The sequence below is a fragment of the Acanthopagrus latus genome, chromosome 15 (assembly GCF_904848185.1).
Source record: "Acanthopagrus latus isolate v.2019 chromosome 15, fAcaLat1.1, whole genome shotgun sequence".
NCBI lineage: Eukaryota > Metazoa > Chordata > Actinopteri > Spariformes > Sparidae > Acanthopagrus > Acanthopagrus latus.
Genome location: NC_051053.1, coordinates 16371415 through 16386902, shown reverse-complemented (window position 1 = coordinate 16386902; position 15488 = coordinate 16371415). Strand labels below are relative to the sequence as shown.

The window sequence follows — 15488 nt, the reverse complement described above, 5'->3', positions numbered from 1 at the left end:
ACTGTGATTCTGGGGGCAAGGAGACCCAGCAGGCAGACAGAAGAGGGGCAAGAGATCACATTTAAGTTATGCTGAGTCTAAACAAAGTGTGTTCCCTACACCTGCAGGGTCGGACCACTTTGAGCTGACATCATGTAGCCTGAACATGGCGCTGATGTGCGTCCTCCTCTTTGCTGTCCTTCTAGCTACTTTAGAGGAGAAATAAGGGGTCCAGTCTGAGGGGAATCTGTGAAGGTGCTGGTGGTGGCTCACTTGTCTTATTATCCAATTAATGTTGATGTTATCTGCCCTGAGGATTTTCTGACCACTGGTAGCGCTGTGGAGCAATGACTTAACCCTCCATTTGCTTGTTTTTTAATGCCCAAATTTCACTCTAGTCCTAAACAGTTGTTGGCAGGAAACGTGAACATGTAATCTTTGAACTTTAATGATTGTTGTAATTCTTCTTTTTTTATGAATTAAACCTCTCCTTTAAAGGTGGCATAGCTTCACAGGTGTATTACTGGTCCAACAATATGTAAGTAAGTTATGAACCAGTTCTCTGAGATGATGCCTGGTATCTAAAGAAATACACAGTACGGTACCACATACCCACTATTACTATAAGGTCCCTGATGCTATAGTGATGGAAGCTTTATACACTGTCTGTGTACTGCTTGTATATGACTATGATATGTGGCTCGGCTCTTTTTTTTCTCACTAGACAGTTGGTTTCTGTGAATTAACTGCAGTGCGCCCACAAGCAGTGATTCATAGGCTGACACATACAGGATGCGTAGTGAGAGTCTGCTGCCCTCTGCCTTCTGAAAACCAAACGTGCAGGCTGACGATGATGTGAAGAGGCGCTCTGACAGCATTCACTCCAGAGGGATACAGTGATGCACAAGGTTACAAGACATGGGAACGCTTGATTTGCATCAACCTCTGCCGGTAATCAGAGGGAACTCCAACACAAATTCTCTGGAGCATCTATGGTAGATCTTTAAGATGTTGTCTCACTGCAACATTTTCACATCTCAGTAGCATCACAATATGTATTATTATTGTCTTTGAGATGGCATTTATTTATTATCATAAGTAGTAGTATCCCCTTTAATAACAGTAACTGAGTGAACTTTCTTTGCAGGGTTTACAGTGGCAGAGAGGTGGCGCTGTTGCATCATGGAGGCAGCAGGTGCTCCATGTGCAGGTGAATTTGGGAAGCTAGAAGATGACGAGCTGCTGCTGCTGCTGTCAGGCTAAGAAAGAAGCTTAAAATAAGGTAAGAAAGAATGATAATTTTAAGGTTAATTAGCCGTTAACTATGCTATCAATTAAGTATTTTTTGGCAGTGTACGCTGGAGTTTCGTTATGTGATGACAGACAGCACAGACAAATGTTTCCTTCGATCTGTTTCTGAATCCAAATCACATTCCGTGCTGAGGGTAATAGAAACGGTTTATATTTCAGTTTGGTGGATGTGATACATGAGAATCTGGGTATACGCTTCCACATGCCACTGACAATATAGAGCCCACTGTACAGCTGCTGTCCCTGCTGGTGTGACAAGTGAAACGCATGACGCGTACACAGGGTGCTGCTGCGCCTCAGTGGACCGTTCCATCATTGTACCGCCGTGCGTAAAATGGTTCGCTCCACCTGTAGCCTACAGTCTATAAGCTCTGGCAAAGCTCTTTAAGTCTGTCAGTGTTACCTCTGACTCGGGGCAAAGATGAGTCACGGAGACCGATACACCTCGTCATCCTACCGGAGGATTTTCGGGGACTCTCCGAGGTTTTCCGCCTCCTCTTCCCGCATGAGTAACCCCTCTCCGCGGGGCTCCCCGGTGCTCAGGTCCATGTCCGTGTCCCGCAACAGCGCGTCCTCCCTCAACATGTACAGGCGGGTTCGCGGGTCCACCACCACGTTCTCTCTGGTGCCCACGGACTCCCTGGACCTGTCCCAGACCTCCGTGGCCAACAATGAACTCAAAGTCATCAGAACCAACGAGAAGGAGCAGCTGCAGGTTGGTACTGAAACAAGTACTTAACTTTGTACATGTTGGGTTCTAACATAAAGAATAATGAGTCAGAGTATTTTAGGTGATAGGTGGTCCGTTATCTTTTTACCATCCAGATGAGATATTTGATAGTTTCGGAGAACATGTAAGATTAATATTTAGGAAGCTTAGTGAACACAGTAAGTGTTGGTTCAACTGGACCATCGTTTAGCTTCAAGCAGCTAATCAGGTCCACATTTAGCGACTAATTGGCTTCCTATTCTGGTGTCCCAGTCAGTGTCAGGCCAACTATCTGGATTCACCTGTCAGAGCAGAACCAAACCAGTTAATATTTGATGGAAACTACTGACATTCCGAACAATCAATTCATCTTTACCACAGTGAAAGCATCAATTATTGTGCAGAGTTATAGAAGGCAACCATTCAAAGATGCCTAACAGACGTGTTTTAGTGCATCTAAAGGTACTCTGATTGAAATATTTTGTGCCTGGTATGTTTTTTTTGTTTGTTTGTTTGCTTTTAAATGAAAGTCAAAAGATCCTCCTTTTCCATCCTTGAAAATCCAGTCAAATCTATGATTGATCTGTGCTGGTCACAAGATAACTTCTTCCTCACTGACTATTGTCAGTATTTGTGACATGGGGGCTTCAAGTCTCAACACATCACACGTCTGTGAGCTGCACACTGAACCACCTCTTGTGCCCAAACTAGTTGTGATGTTACAAAATCATGTTCATATATAAAAAGGGTATAAAAGTCCTAGACTGGTCAGGATACTTCTGCTTTGCATTTGGGAGTCCATTTGTGGAGTCCATACCAGTTCGAGTGCATGCCGTTAAAGCAAAAAGGGGACCATCCCATTTGTATTTTGACAGGTGGTCTCTATGTTAACTGTATACATTTATAGTCAGCACAATCATCAGATAAATGTCAAAACATCTTTCTAGATTCAGACGCTGCACTCAGCTCAGTGTGCCTCTGAGCTATCAATACGTGGCAGGCAGAGCTACAGTCACTGAAAATAGATACTTTCTACTGGAATTTCCACATTTAGACATTACAGTAAGAAAAGGACACATGATAAGATTACAGTAATAATGGCTGAATTCCATGTGGCTGCTTGATTGACCTTATGTTGGCATGAGTACTGTCGGTCTTCTGCTCTGTCAGCAAACCGTTTTGATTCAACATTTCTGGAGGAAAATGAGAAGTCTCTCTTCATCAACTGTACTGAAAGCTGTACTTATCAATATTTTTATAGGGTAAGTGGATCAAATGATTTGTAATGTGAACAGGGTCACTTGTAGGGCTGAACCCAGGGAGGATTATAACCCACTCAGCTGTCATCAGCCGTGTTTTCCAGTTACAGCCAGCAGCTCTGATAAACCGTCAGTACGCGACGCTGTTTAACTTTAAGTGAGTCGATGCCTCTGCTTTACCATCTGTCTGGTGGGACCACTGTGTGACTATGAACAAGATTTTATCCTGTGTCATAGGGCCTGAATGACCGCTTCGCCATGTTCATCGATAAAGTGCGGAACCTGGAGCAGCAGAATAAGGTGTTGGAGATGGAGCTGGTGACGCTGCGGCAGAAGCAGAGCGAGCCGTCCCGCATCTCCCATCTCTACCAGCAGGAGATGAGGGACCTGAGGTCACAGCTGGAGGAGCTGAACAGGGACAAGAACCGCATCCTGCTGGAGAGGAACAACATGGAGGACGAGCTGCAGGTAAAACCATTAGGAAAAGAATAACGACAATGGGAGGCGATTACGTCTTCTATTCTGCTTATATTGACTGCATCCTATTAGAGTAGTATGCTGGAATGGCTAATTTCCACTCAGGACAAACAAATGTTATTTTTTATTTCTTCTTCTCCATCATCTTTTTCTTCGCTTCATCCAACATCTCACAATCTGATCTAAACTCTCATCTCATCTTTCATATTGTTCAGCTCTTACTATAAGTTTAACTCACGACTCTCATCTCTCTGCTCTCATGTCTCATTTTAGAAGCTCAGTGTGAGGTACGATGAGGAAGCAAGGGCGCGGGAGGAAGCTGAGCAGACCTTGAGGTCCTTCAGGAAGGATGTGGATGATGCCACGGCAGTTCGCCTGGACCTGGAGCGCCGCATGGAGTCGCTGATGGACGAAATCTCCTTCCTGAGGAAAGTGCACGATGAAGAAATGCAGGAGCTGAGCAGCATGATGGAGGCACAGCAGGTGTCCGTGGAGCTCGAGCTCGCCAAACCTGACCTCACCTCGGCTTTGAAGGAGATCCGTAACCAGTACGAGTCCATCGCTTCCAAAAACCTGCAGTCTGCCGAGGAGTGGTACAAGGGCAAGTTTGCCAGCCTCAGCGAGCAGGCCACCAGGAGCAACGAGGCCATGAGGGCCAGCAGGGAGGAGATCAGTGAGTTCAGGAGGCAGCTGCAGTCCAAGACCATTGAGATAGAGACCCTGAGGGGCGCCAATGAGTCCCTGGAGAGGCAGATTGCTGAGATGGAGGATGCTCACAACGCTGAAGTCACAGCCATGCAGGTAAGCTACTTCAGTCATTGAAAAGAAAAGTCAGAATTTCTCTAAATTCAATGAACCCAGGGATCATAAACTGATCAGCCACGACATTAAAAAACAAGACAAAACACTGATCTGATTACAAAGACATCAGTGAGGGGGGAGGATATGTAAGGCAGCAAGTGGCCTACTGAGTTCTTAATGAAATGGGCAAATATAAGAATCTGAACGACACTGACACGCAACAGCAGCAGGTCTTGTGGGGTGTCCCCGGTATGCACTGGTCACTACCTACGGATGCCCAAGATTAATTGATATGCAGGGGGAGCAAAGCCACAGTGCCACATTTTACATCATGTGGATGACTGGATGCGTGTGCATCATTTACCTGGTAGAAGAGATTGCCCTGGAACGCACTGTGGGTAGAAAGCAAAGCTAGCAGACAAGCTTCTGGTGGTCCTGTGGCTGAATTTTTAACGACTCCTCTTGACAGAATCCACATGTTCTTGATGTGGTTCAAGTCAGGACTTTGAAAAAGCCATTCAAAAACTTTAATTCGGGCCTGATTTAGCCGTTCCTTTACTACTTTTGATGTGTGCCCAAGAACCAATCTTCTGGTTGATGATTTTAGGTTTTTTCTGAAGAATTTGGGGATAATCCTCCTTAACTGTTCCATTTACTTTCTTAAGGCACCAGATCCACTGGCAGCAAAACAACCCCACAGCATAACACTACCACCAACTTTCTATAATCACCAATGCTGATTGTTCAGGCTGCTGGCAGCAGATTTGGTCACATTTTCAGAAGATCTATAATAAATTAACAAATGAACCAAACTTTATGAATGATATTGTGAAAAAGTAGTTTGTATTCTTCTCACTCTATCACAGAAAATTCAGAGTTCAATGGTTTCGGCTGACAGCTCATGAAGGAATTTAGTAGATCTCATAATATTAGAATATTACAGAAGAAGACCTTCCCAAATAGGCTCATTTATGCACTCAGTACTGTCTTACACTGTCACTCACACGAACTTTGACAAATTGACAGTGTCCAATTCAAGTTCAAGGTCTGAAGTCAACCAAGTGTGAGTTAGTCGCTGTACCAGCATCTGTGTCCATCAGACTGACTGGAACAGTTTAGTGTAATGACCTTGCATGCCAATTAGATTAACTTCTGACCTGCTAAATCGGACACAGGAAGGCCATCTGCTTTCACTGGCTTTTAATGGAAGATAAACCTAAGCCCCAAAGGTTATTGAATTCCCGTAAGGGATAGAAGGAAATCCTATGGACAGCAGTTACACGGCACAGTACAGTAGATACCTGGACGTGGGTGAAATTAGTCTGAAAACTGTGTCAGACACCACTGATAACCTTGTCTGACTCCTTTCTTATCTCCAATGTTACAGGACACCATTGCCCACCTGGATACTGAGCTGAGGAACCTGAAGGGTGAGATGGCCCAGCACCTGAGAGAGTACCAGGACCTGCTCAATGTCAAGATGGCCCTGGACATTGAGATAGCCGCCTACAGGTGCTGACTGGAATAAAGGAAAAGCCAGACGAAAGATCTCTTGACCAGTAGACTCATTAAAAGTCTTTAGGGTTTTTTTGTCTTTAGGTGTATGAATCTGTGTATCCAGTCTGACTTGTGTTTCCTTTGGTCCTATAAGGAAACTGCTAGAGGGGGAGGAGACTCACTTTAACTCAGGGATGTCGTTTGGTGCTGCTGGCTACAGCTACCAGCCTCGAGCCTCCAGCGGCTCCTCCAAGAGCAGCCAGAGGGACAAGGACGGGTCCTCGAAGGAAAGCTTCAAGGAGAGCAGAGAGGATAAAGATGAGGCAGACATCAACTCCAACAACTGAAGAAAGACAGACAGAGAAATCTGGAAGGAGAGAGTAGAGATATACTGTGTGTGTATAGTGAGTTCATAGTCATATACTGTATTTGTCAAGGGCAACACTAAGTCAAATGTTTTTTGGAATTGGAGCTGAAACTCAATATTTTTGATTAATTATCTTATTGTTGACTAACTATTCTGAAAAACACAAAATGTTATGTTTTTCCTGCCATTTCAGTATTCAGGTGATCAGTGGATCAGTTGTAAATCTCCATCACAAGAAACAAATAACTAATCTCAAGATCTGGAGAAAAATATGTACGGTACTTTTCCAGAGGAGATGAACATGTTGCAAACATTGAACCAAAGTAAAGTCACCAAGTTTTGAATGTTCTGAGGATTCATTTCCATTTTGCTGCTTTGTGAAATTGCACTGAAACCTGTGTGACAGGTGAGCACAAATCACTACTGAGACAGACAACCTTTAAGTCTGTTGCTGCTGCAGCATACTGTCAATCAACTTGTGCTATGAAGTAAATAAAGATGTCATGAACTGGATCAGTTGTCAAGCACCTGAGACATAAAGCCCCAGCTGGAAGTTCTGTAAACTTCAAAGTCTCCTTATTCTAAGAACAAAGTTCTCTAATATTTTACATTTGCCTGCCATTGTTGTTGGGTTTTCAAAATTAAGATTTCCAGAGCATTTTAGAGAGATTATCGAGTCACCAATTAACTTTAAAGCACTTTAGGCACATAGGCACGTATAGGCACGTATGGAGGACGACACCACTGTGTTTTGTTAGGGACATTACAAAGTGTAGATGTTTCCCTGCTTGAAAACACAGACACAGTTCTTCTCTGTGTTGGGAAAAACCCTTTCGTTGGAGAGAGAGTAGACAGGACGGTGTGTTAACTTGAACACAATACTTTAGCACTGAATTCAATGCATCTGATGCATGTAGTCCACATGTTAACAAAGATCATGTCACCCAGCTGCAGTGTCAATGTATACAGCTACTGGTCTGAAACAAAAACAGTTTTTTGTAGTCGTTCCAGTGTCACTGAATAAAACGACCTGACAAACAACTTGTTTTCTTTGCTTTTATATGAAAATCAGCATATGCACAAATACAAGATGATGTTTATTAAAAATGAGCTAGATACGAATCTTCACTCCAGATTCCTTTGCATCTATTTTACCTGTGAAAGTTCATAACTGCACACCAATTAACTCCATGTGTATTTAAAGTCTGAACACGTTTCAGTTATGAAATGAAAAGTGTGTAATAGAGGACTTTTTACAGATCTTAGTCATAAACCTGAATACATTACAAGAAACAAATGAATTAGCAGACAGATGTTCAGTCATTTATTAATTAATTCTGACAAAAGCAAGTAAGAAAATTATATTCAGTAAATCTCTACCAAAGACTTCTTTATACAAAATCCCTTTAAATAACGGTTTTTGTGCTCTGGTGAGTTGTACGGAAAAAACAGGTTTCATCAACTATATTTACATCAGCAGACAGTCTGAACAAAAGTGAACAGCTCTTAACTTAAAAGGTTAGAATCAACTTGACGCAGACGATCATTAAAATAGTATATCATAGACCTAAACTCTATATGCACACAGACAAACCTTTGGTTGTTGTAGTCCTTTTGTTCTAAGCCCTTTGAACCAATATTTTCTATCTGATATCTTCCCCAAAGTCATAAATAGCAAAAAAAACAGTTTTTCCATCCAGTTTTAGCTACAGCAGCAGTTGTGTTCTTGTGTGGAGAGGAAGCACACTTAACAAACCCTAACAAGACACCTTGGCAGTGGGAATACATAGTTACATTCAACTGGTACAATTAATGTATTTAATGCTGGCACTTCAGTAATTCAGATATATGTCACCTGTATCTAGTAAATTAACAGCAGACACAGGAGTTGTCCTGAATACAAGAAGAAGAAGATCTTGGGAGTTGAACATTTGATGCTACAGTATGAACTAAAACAATCAGGTCAATACATTTCTGATTTTTCAATAAAGAAATCCATGTTTAGAGTTCCTGAACTGTCTTCTTCAGCCATCAAGTATGTTTCCTTGTTACACTTAGGTTTTGCAAAAAAAGTTTTAGAAGCAGAATTACAGTCCAAGGCAGTTGTAGGGTAGCAATATTGCCAATGTAAAAACCTGACTCCACATCTTCTTAGAAGTTAACTCCATCCACCCCTCGATCTCAGGACTGGGAGGGCAGGACTAAGCCAAAGTGCAGCACCAACAGACCATCCTGCAGCAAAGTGATTACAAGACCAAAAGGATCACTCAGATGTTTTGCTGGGGATCAACAAAACTTCCACTATCAAAGTTGTGGTTTGTTCATTCTGTGTGTTTTCGTGGTTCTTACCTGTAGTGCCTCGTCGCCCACAGTGCTCTGTATGTCTTTAAGTAACTGGTAGTGATCTAGGAGGTGATCTCCACAAACCACATCCACCTGCAGAACACACACAGACATTTCACACCACTGCTGACCACAAGTCCTGTGATGCCTACAGACAACTGTGTTTCTTATGGTTAAGTTTTGAGGCACTGGGGTCAGCCCTACACAAAATTCTAGAGAGACAGATTACAAGGGCTTTAAAGCACCAGGAATAGATTGGCTTTGACCAAACAAAACCAGATTTCCTGTACCCATGAAAAGGTTGTTCAAACCTTAGTATATGCCTGGCCTGTGTCTAGTGTAATGGAGGATTGTCAACGCCTTACTGTAAAGTTCTGTTTATGTTCACAGTGTCCCTGGGATGAGGGTGCCATCACCCAAAGTTACATCACTTTGCCTCTCAGATCAAGTGTGCAAGCTGTCGCAGTGAGGTTGTGTATCTCCCACTTTGAGACTAGACCCCCACTTATTCATTTTGAAAGAGAAACGCTCAGTGGAGAGAAGGAGAGACACGCTTTGGCATTTGGCCTGGCTATGCTGCAGTTGTGCCAAAAATGTGGGAAAACTTTTGGGTGACCAAAGCAATGAATGACTATATATTTATGATTAAAAAGAATGAGCATTGAAAGGGATCATCAACCCTTGGCTAGTGTTTCCCTGTCCTCTCCAGGTTTGTACAGACAGGCTGGAGCAGAGAAGCACTGAGGCAAGGAAATCTGCATAAGCTGCTAATCCTCATCCACGTGTTACAAAATACAAAATAAACCAACACCTGAACACTCTGCAAAACTGACCACACTTAAACATTTCTGTTCATCTGCGCTCTGAGGAACGAGGACACCTCTGATCACTAATAGATGTAATCATACGGCTTCTCCTACATCATATCCACTGTTTTGAGACAGACGTGTTACTAGGGCACTAATTTGATTATAATCAGATTAACATTAAGGAGTGTCTGGTGTTCTTTATCTGTAGGCCGCCTGCTGAGTTTTGACCTGAGCAGTTGACCCTTCTATGTCGGATTCTACTTGCTTTCAGCAGTTGTTTCAACTCCAAATCGTCCACATGTGCGTTCCTCAATGCAGTGCTTGTTGTTCTAGTAATGTTTCCAAGCCTTATATTTTGAATAAGGTTGACTCTGACAAGAGTCTCCACAGAGATGAACTGTTGAATTTGACCCCGACAACCTGCTTTTTCTCTAAAACATTTTTCGTTCGTCCTGACATTATCAGAATGGTATGTTGCATCATCATTTAATCATGTGACTATTAAATGACCCTTCAGTTCCATACAATGAATTCTGCACACCATTTTGATAGAACCGTTGGCCCTCACAAGCTTGTATAATTGCTGTCTTCCAATACGTAAAAGCACCCACTCACTGTCTTACATACATGAAAGTGACTGTGGTCACAGTGCACGCCTACGCTACCCTATTACTGTAGTGCCTACTTCCTTTGCTGTCTAGCTTCCAAGTCTGTCTAAAGGAACGACCAGGATCAAGATCACAATCGTGTCACTTTGTGAACTCATCAGCTGTAAGCCTCACCTGGCAGGCTGGGCTCAGCTCCATCTTCCTCCTGATGAAGAGCTCCACGTGGCGAACAGTGGCCTCGCCCGACACTCGTACGTATGGCCTCTCTAAGGGCTTAACAGAGACAGAGTTGTTAAGTTAGAAAATTTAAAAAAATAAATAAATGTATATGTGTGTATATATATATATATATATATATATATATATATATATATATATATATATATATATATATATATATATATATATATATATATATATATAATTTGATGTCTTTCAGAAGAATGATCACCAACAGAGCCAACCTCGGTGTGAATACTCAGGAACATCAGCTTAAATCAGAAATTACACAGACTTTGCAATATGAAGCTGGCAGGATAAAGTCTGGTCAATGTCGGTATAAATCCAAATGTCCAAATCAGTTGCACCATACAGCTGGCTTGGGTACTGTCCAGTAAAGTTGAGGGGAGCAGCGCATACAATGCAGTTTTGCCATTTCACTACCAGTGGACATATTCCTATTGGTGCAAGCAGAAGTGGGACTGGCTTAAATTCATCAGCTCCACTTGGATAGTATGCCCCTAGGCTTCTCAATTTCTTTGTCTCCAGCATGGTTTTCTGACAGTTGAGCACTGCAAACAATGATTCCAAACCCATATGTCTATGCTGCTGGAAACTTGCAAGAAGGTGTCATGTAAGAGGAAGAAACAGTCTAAAGTGAGAGCATCCAAAGAAAGATTTTAATAGTGCCGAGATATCTTTCTATGCAACGTGGACTTAAATTCCTTGAATGCTGAGGATGTAATACTCGTGAGCACCACTGCTTCCCAAATGAGCACCACATTCATTACCAAGGATAAATATCCTGTGTTATAATGAGTAGTGGGCAGGCTTAGCAAGATTTTTCTCAGTCATCAAAAATATTCTCCGACTCATACATTTAAGATAAAGTGGGAATCAAGAATCAATACTGTCCCATCCCCCAATGTAACCATATCGTTTCAGTTGTATACTATTAGTATTCAATAAAAGCGGTTATAAATTCACATCATCAATATTTTAAGTTATTACCTTATAGTTGCTGATGCCCTCTTCAGCCCTGAAAAAAGGAGAGAAAGAATTAATGTACAATAAATATAAAAGATTCTGAGCAAGCAGTCACAGTATGGAAATGGAGCCATCTGGTGGTATGTTTTTGGGAAACTGGGTTCCCCTGTTCCCTGGAGGCAGAGGACAGGATCTCCAGGCAGTAAGTTGCATTTATGTTTACGAGCCAAAAGCAAAGTCCCAATTTTTCAAACTACAGCCTGTAACCTCTTTTATTTTAAGGTGATTCCCAGAACTGACACTAAAAGACAGCAGTGGCTCCCTTATTGTTATTTAGAGAACAATAACACATTATAATGCATTATATGACTTATTAGGCTAAGTTCGATAATACTTCATAAGTGCTCACTGCCATGTTTCTTTCATCATCATAATGTATGCCTCATAGTCACTATGGCTATGACTAAGTCTGGACATGGAACTGTATTGTGAGATCTTTACCCAACAAACTCTAGCAGTAGAGATACATCCAGCTCAGGAGGAATAGTGAACACTGACTGGGGAATGTTATCCTTCTTCTGCCTCTTTAACACAACAGGAGCTGGAGTGGAGACCATCACTGCAACAGAAAACACAGGACAATTTGAGTGCTGAAGAGTCGTTTGAAACTGTTCTATTAAAAATCTCCACGGTTTGATTTCTTTTTTTATCTTTGATGATGTCAGGCTTCCAGTGTTGACGTCGCTGGTCACAATCTGATAAAGTCAATTTGCTGCTTGTTGACAGAGAACGTTTTGTCATTCAAGGCCAAATGAAGCTCAGTGACCAAATGTGTGTTAAATGTCATTTTGTTAAATGTTTTTTGATTGCTCATCTGTGATGTCTAATTTAACACTTAAATGTATTGAACTAAACAAGTTCCTATTAAAGAAGACAGACAATAAAATACTGTATGGCACATTAAATACAGTGAATAATTGACAGGTGTTGAGGTAATGTTGCCCTAAGTCTGTTTACTTAGAAAGCTAAATGAACTACTTCACCTGGTTTTGGCACCTCCAGCCCTCTCTCTTTGTAGAAGTGACACATATCTTCCCTCACAACTGTCGTGCAAAAAAAAGAAGGTCAGATTAGAATTTTAACGGGAAATGAGCACTTATTGTGATTGAATGACAGTAAATATTATCGTATGTATTCTGTACTTACCCTCCTCAAGGAAGGGAACCATTTTGTAAACAATATCCTGCAGTTGTCTGTCAGGCCTGAAGGAAAACAGAGAAGCATTTTAAGCTTAGCACTGACAGCAGGTTTACAACCCCAAAATCCAGACATTTGCTTAGAATTCTTCATGTCCTAATTTCTGACTTTTGACAAACGCATACCAAACAATTCATGCATCCCAATTTCCATGATAATACTGTAGTTTCCACACACACCTTCAAAGACTATTTTCTAAATAACTTAAATTATTCTTAATTCTTAACCAATTATAATTAATTGGTTGACAACCATCTCTTTTTAGAACAAGCACAGAAGGTGATCCAAATCTGCCAATACATAAAGAGTGATAAACCTACCTGATGTTGTAAAGTGGTTGAGTCTGGTGGACTACAATGCTGCAAGTGGGACACCTGTTGCTGTGGAAGAAGTGCTTCACGATGCAGCTTTTGCAAACTTTGAAAAGATAAAATATCATCAGACACAGTCAGGACATATGTGTTCAAGTTAGAATAATAGGAACTTTTGAGGCAAACAAATATCATTTGAGTGTTTAAATAATCAATTTTATTGTTAGATAAAATAATATCTATTTACATTCATTTTTTGACAAGGATCCCAAAAATAATGTGTCACAGGGACATTGTGCTCAGGATTGGTGTCCTGGCAGTCTAGTTAGCATACTATGAAGCACAGCACACATAGTTTGTACCACTACTGCACATCATTCTGCAGGTTTCCCATCATTTGCATTTTTCCTTTATAAGATATTTGCAGTTCTCGCAATTTGGGTTTTGCAGCCCTAGTCTTTATCCTAAAGTCCTCCGAGTTCTCTGGAGATAAAGTAGACCTCTGCTGTCACTCACATGTGTGCAGGCACTCTGTTATGGTGGTGGCATCGATGAGGAAACCACAGCACAGGGCGCAGCGGATGTACGGGTAGAACTGATTGAGGGGCAGCTTGGGCTGTGAACAAATGAAAAACATATACAGACTTTAAATTCATCTGCAGTCACATCAGATGAACGCCTGCCTGCCGTGAACTTTTTTTTTTTTTTTCTTTTAGCATCAACGTCTGTTTACGTCAGCTGTTAGTTCATGACTGCCATCAGAGATATGGAAATGAGACACATGCGCCTTCGTCGTGAGTCAAGCATGAAGTAGAAGAGAAAAGTGATGTGTGTGATATGAGAAAACACCTGTACACGCATCATACCTCGTCCTCTGAGTCGCTGTCTGACACGTTCGTTGAGCGATCATGATGTCCGTTTGGAGGAAGTGACATTCCCAACGGCTGCTAATGTCGCTACGACCGACCGACCTGTCCTCTTCTCCGTGTGGGAACAAGATACCAAATTAAATGGTTTTACTTTAGAGTAAGACTCAGCTCTACACGTCGAAGTTATTAAAGTTGCAAGTTAGCTCCTTTTGACTAGCTGGCTAACGTTAGCTTGCCCAGTATGTGCACTACTAAAAACAAAAACACACGCGCTGACACTTTGCGGCTTCAGTTTAGCTGCTAATGTTTCTTATACCGACCAGACTGAACGTTTCACCTGTGCTGCTGCTACACGACAACACTTCTGCATAAACTATACGTATTTCCTAACTTTAAGTTAACTGTACTCTTTGTTGCCTTCCTCACACTCAAGTTAACAACTCAATTTCCCTCGCGCGTGTTCCGCGAGGAGCGACGTTAATATGACTTCCGGTCTGGATCCTTCAGAATAAATGTGACCTGACCAGACACATTGTAGTCCAGACAAAATTTAAAGGGGCACTATGTGGATTTGGAGAAGAGACTCAAACAAAGAATTGTCATATATACATGATCACCGAGGTAATAATACAAACTTTGGACCTTTGTCCATAACTGAATAAACAAAGCTGTTCTCAGAGGAAAATAAGGTGAAGCTGGAAAGATGGCAGGGTCTGCCCAAGGCCATAGCCAGGAATAGCCCAACTAGGGCATGCCCAGCCCGCAAGAAAGAGCGGCAGGCATTGATGCCAGATTTCATAAGGCCATGTACATTTTCACATCATGCACTGGGGCCCTACAATTACCTTTTCCCATAAGCTAACACTGGGAAAGAAGTGTCTGTAAAACAGATGACAGATCTTTTTCAAGTGCGACGGCCTCCAGAATTTGAACCATTTGGATAAATAACATTTGGAGAGTCTAGAAGAGCTGCACGATTAAATTATTTTTCATCCCAGGCACTATACCAGAGGTTAGCCTGCACGGTCTGCAGAGGTCTATGGTGCAAAAATGATTCAAAAATAATTTGCATAGGTTTAAAACATCAGTTGCAGCTATAAATGCCATCCAAATAATGTTTATAAATGAAATACAATAACAGTGTTGGAGCCAGTCCCAGCCAAATTGAATGCCGTTTAACAAGACTACAAGAACAATCAAACTGAAGTGGAACTATACCAAATGCAAAATAATAATAATAAAATAAACCATAATAATTCTGTATTTTGGTAGTTATTCCAAACGTCATAGATATAGATCAAGCATTTATTTTGAAAATACAATGACGTATACTCCGGTTGGGCACTCCACTGATTTGGCCGCTAGGGGTCGTCGGAAGCACATTATAGGTCAGTGCATAATTTACTGGTCACTTTTCTCGAGGAGCAACAACCATTGTCCTGTTTCTCTTGTATTTGCGACTTCTCTGTTGTTGCTGTTTTTGTTTCAACATTTCTTTTCAGTCATTTCTATTCTTTTTGTATGCTGTCGTGTGGATGCTGCTGTACTGCTGTGTTCATGACAATGAAACTTTGGGTTTTAATGGCTGCAAGTCTCTAACACCATGAAGGGATTATAGGTGCAGTGAATTGATACAATTAAGCTTGCTGATAAAAACATTTCTATTGGCATCACTTTCATGGCTA

At 41.6% G+C, this 15488-nt stretch overlaps 2 protein-coding genes across 6 annotated transcripts; one reads left to right on the top strand and one right to left on the bottom strand.

Annotated features, from left to right (window-relative positions):
- Positions 1–1272: 1272 nt before the first annotated feature.
- On the top strand, positions 1273–7441 carry inaa (internexin neuronal intermediate filament protein, alpha a). The gene is made up of 5 exons (XM_037123069.1): positions 1273–2005; positions 3496–3726; positions 4009–4536; positions 5924–6048; positions 6188–7441. Exons 1-5 carry the CDS (start codon positions 1712–1714, stop codon positions 6378–6380), a joined length of 1371 nt encoding a protein of 456 aa, XP_036978964.1. The 5' UTR covers positions 1273–1711; the 3' UTR covers positions 6381–7441.
- Positions 7442–7711: 270 nt separating this feature from the next.
- Positions 7712–14299, bottom strand: pcgf6 (polycomb group ring finger 6). Of its 5 annotated transcripts, none has more exons than XM_037123077.1 (11): positions 14206–14299; positions 13801–13915; positions 13451–13550; positions 12944–13040; positions 12573–12628; positions 12410–12469; positions 11868–11985; positions 11391–11418; positions 10335–10433; positions 8750–8836; positions 7712–8632 (listed from the first exon to the last, which is right to left on the bottom strand). In XM_037123077.1, exons 2-11 carry the CDS (start codon positions 13867–13869, stop codon positions 8582–8584), a joined length of 765 nt encoding a protein of 254 aa, XP_036978972.1. In that variant the 5' UTR covers positions 13870–13915; positions 14206–14299; the 3' UTR covers positions 7712–8581. The 5 variants fall into 5 exon arrangements, with proteins under 5 accessions (XP_036978972.1, XP_036978970.1, XP_036978971.1 ...); XM_037123075.1 differs by having other exon boundaries at positions 13801–13912; positions 14141–14296; XM_037123076.1 differs by having other exon boundaries at positions 14141–14279.
- Positions 14300–15488: the final 1189 nt, after the last annotated feature.